We start from the raw sequence: 2,261 nt of genomic DNA, 5'->3' as shown, positions 1-2,261 counted from the left end.
TATTTATGATTGCTGAAAAATGCAGTCCTTCTGTAAGAAATAGTACTACCCTAATAAATCGTTTTACAAGGGGTTTAATAGATGAAAACATGAGACGAATATTGAATGATTCTGAAAATATAGAACTTAGCGATGCACTACAGATCGCAGAACAATTACAATCAAATAATAATCCCAATTAATTCAAATTAAGTACTTAAAAAATAATACTTAACTGGACAACACAATTTCAAAAAATAAACAAAATACAATATAAAGGAATTTTGTCCTGCAAAATATATAAAATCACAGGTAATTTTAGACTACACAATACTATGAAGTTTCCACAATTTAATTAAATAATATCAATACCTTACTAAATTATTTACGTATAATTCGTGATGATGTCATATGTCAGTGTTTAAATTTACAATAAACTGTCAACTGTTTATAATGTTTAAATAAAATTGTTACTTCTATCAAGGGCATATTTTATATATCAAATATCGGTTTTCTGTTTCTCATTCTATTTAACAGTTGAGTTTAAATACAGAATTCCTTCAGTCAGGTTGTAATCATAAACTTCTTTATTTCTATATTCGTTAGGCTCATAAGTTTATTGAACAAACTGTCTATATCTTTAATATATCACTGTGTTTATTCTATTATGAATTGTAGTAATAATTCTTATTATATATTGTTGATACATATTTAAAATTATAATGAACTTTTAAAATTATATACAAAAGTATACAGTGTTTCAAAGTGAAGGTGAAACAAAGAAAACAAAAAAAACATTTTCAAAATTTTATGGGATTATTTTATAAAACTTTGTATCATTAATTTGTTAATCAAATAACAAGTGGGATTAGTGCAAAAACATATACGTTAAATATGTGTGCTTTAAATTCAGGAATTTATTTGGTGAGAAAATTTGATCCAGGATGTATGGTTTTTCTTCAATGGCTAAATAATTTTGAATTTGTATTCGGTATTATGCCATATAGTAATAATGGTCCAGTTAAACTCTTATTATCATCTTTAGAACCGTCGGTTAAATCGATACTTGATCAAAAAGTAGCACCAGCAAACGTAGAAGATCTTACATACGATCATGTTGTATGCCATTTAGAGGAATTGTACTCAAGGCTGAGGGGTGAGAATGCAGCTTATCAACGTTTTCTTTTTCGAGATCAATATTCGGGGGAAAGTGTATTCAAATATATGAACACTTTATGGAAAATTGCTGAAAATTGCAATATTTATGTAAGAACTGGTTATGTCCTAATAAATCGTTTAAAAATGGGATTAGTAGATGAAAACATGAGACAAATATTGTATGATTCTGAAAATATACAATTTAGCGATGCACTACGGATCGCAGAAGAATTACAATCAAATACTAATCCCAAATAATTTAATTTCAAAAAATAAACAAAATACAAGATAAAGGAATTTTGTCCTGCAAAATATATAAAATCACCGGTAATTTTAGACTACTCAGTACTATGATGTTTCAACAATTTAAATAAATAATATCAATACCTTACTAAATTATTTACGTATAATTTGTGATGATGTCATATGTCAGTGTTTAAATTTACAATAAACTGCAAACTGTTTATAATGTTTAAATAAAATTGTTAAGTTAATCAAGGGCACATTTTATGTATCAAATATCGGTTATCTGTTTCTCATTCTATTTGACAGTTGAGTTATATTACCGAATTCCTTTATTTAGGTTGTAATCATAAACTTCCTTATTTCTATATTCGTTAAGTTTATATGTTTAGTGAACAAACTGTCTACATCTTCAATATACCACTGCAATTATTCAATTATGAATTATAGTAATAATTATTTTTATATATTTTTAAAATATTTTTAAAATTGCAAACGTTTTCTAAAATTATTTTCAAAATAATACAGTGTTTATCAGTAAAGGTGAAACAAAGAAAACTAAAAGAATAGTTTCAAAGATTTATGGGATTTTTTTTTAATAAAACTTTGTATCATTAATTTGTCAATCAAAGAACAAGTGGGATGAGTGCAAAAATACATACGTTAAATATATGTGCTTTAAATTCAGGAAATTATTTCGTGAGAAAATTTGATCCAGGATGTATGGTTTTTCTTCAATGGCTGAATAATTTTGAATTTTTATTCGATATTATGCCATATAGTAATAATGGTCCAGTTAGTGTCTTATTAAAATATTTAGAACCGTCGGTTAAATCGATACTTGTTCAAAAAGTAGCCCCAGCTAACGTAGAAGATCTTAC

At 26.1% G+C, this 2,261-nt stretch overlaps 1 protein-coding gene across 1 annotated transcript; it reads left to right on the top strand.

Annotated features, from left to right (window-relative positions):
• Window positions 1-873: 873 nt before the first annotated feature.
• Window positions 874-1,395, top strand: LOC149032104 (uncharacterized). The gene has a single exon (XM_089173982.1). It carries the CDS (start codon window positions 874-876, stop codon window positions 1,393-1,395), a length of 522 nt encoding a protein of 173 aa, XP_089030108.1.
• Window positions 1,396-2,261: the final 866 nt, after the last annotated feature.

The sequence above is a fragment of the Polistes dominula genome, unplaced genomic scaffold (assembly GCF_049000335.1).
Source record: "Polistes dominula isolate Pdom_NZ unplaced genomic scaffold, Pdom_raw_medaka contig_75, whole genome shotgun sequence".
NCBI classification, from domain to species: Eukaryota; Metazoa; Arthropoda; class Insecta; order Hymenoptera; family Vespidae; genus Polistes; species Polistes dominula.
Note: the sequence above shows the minus strand (reverse complement) of the source record. Positions and strands in the feature narration are given on the sequence as shown.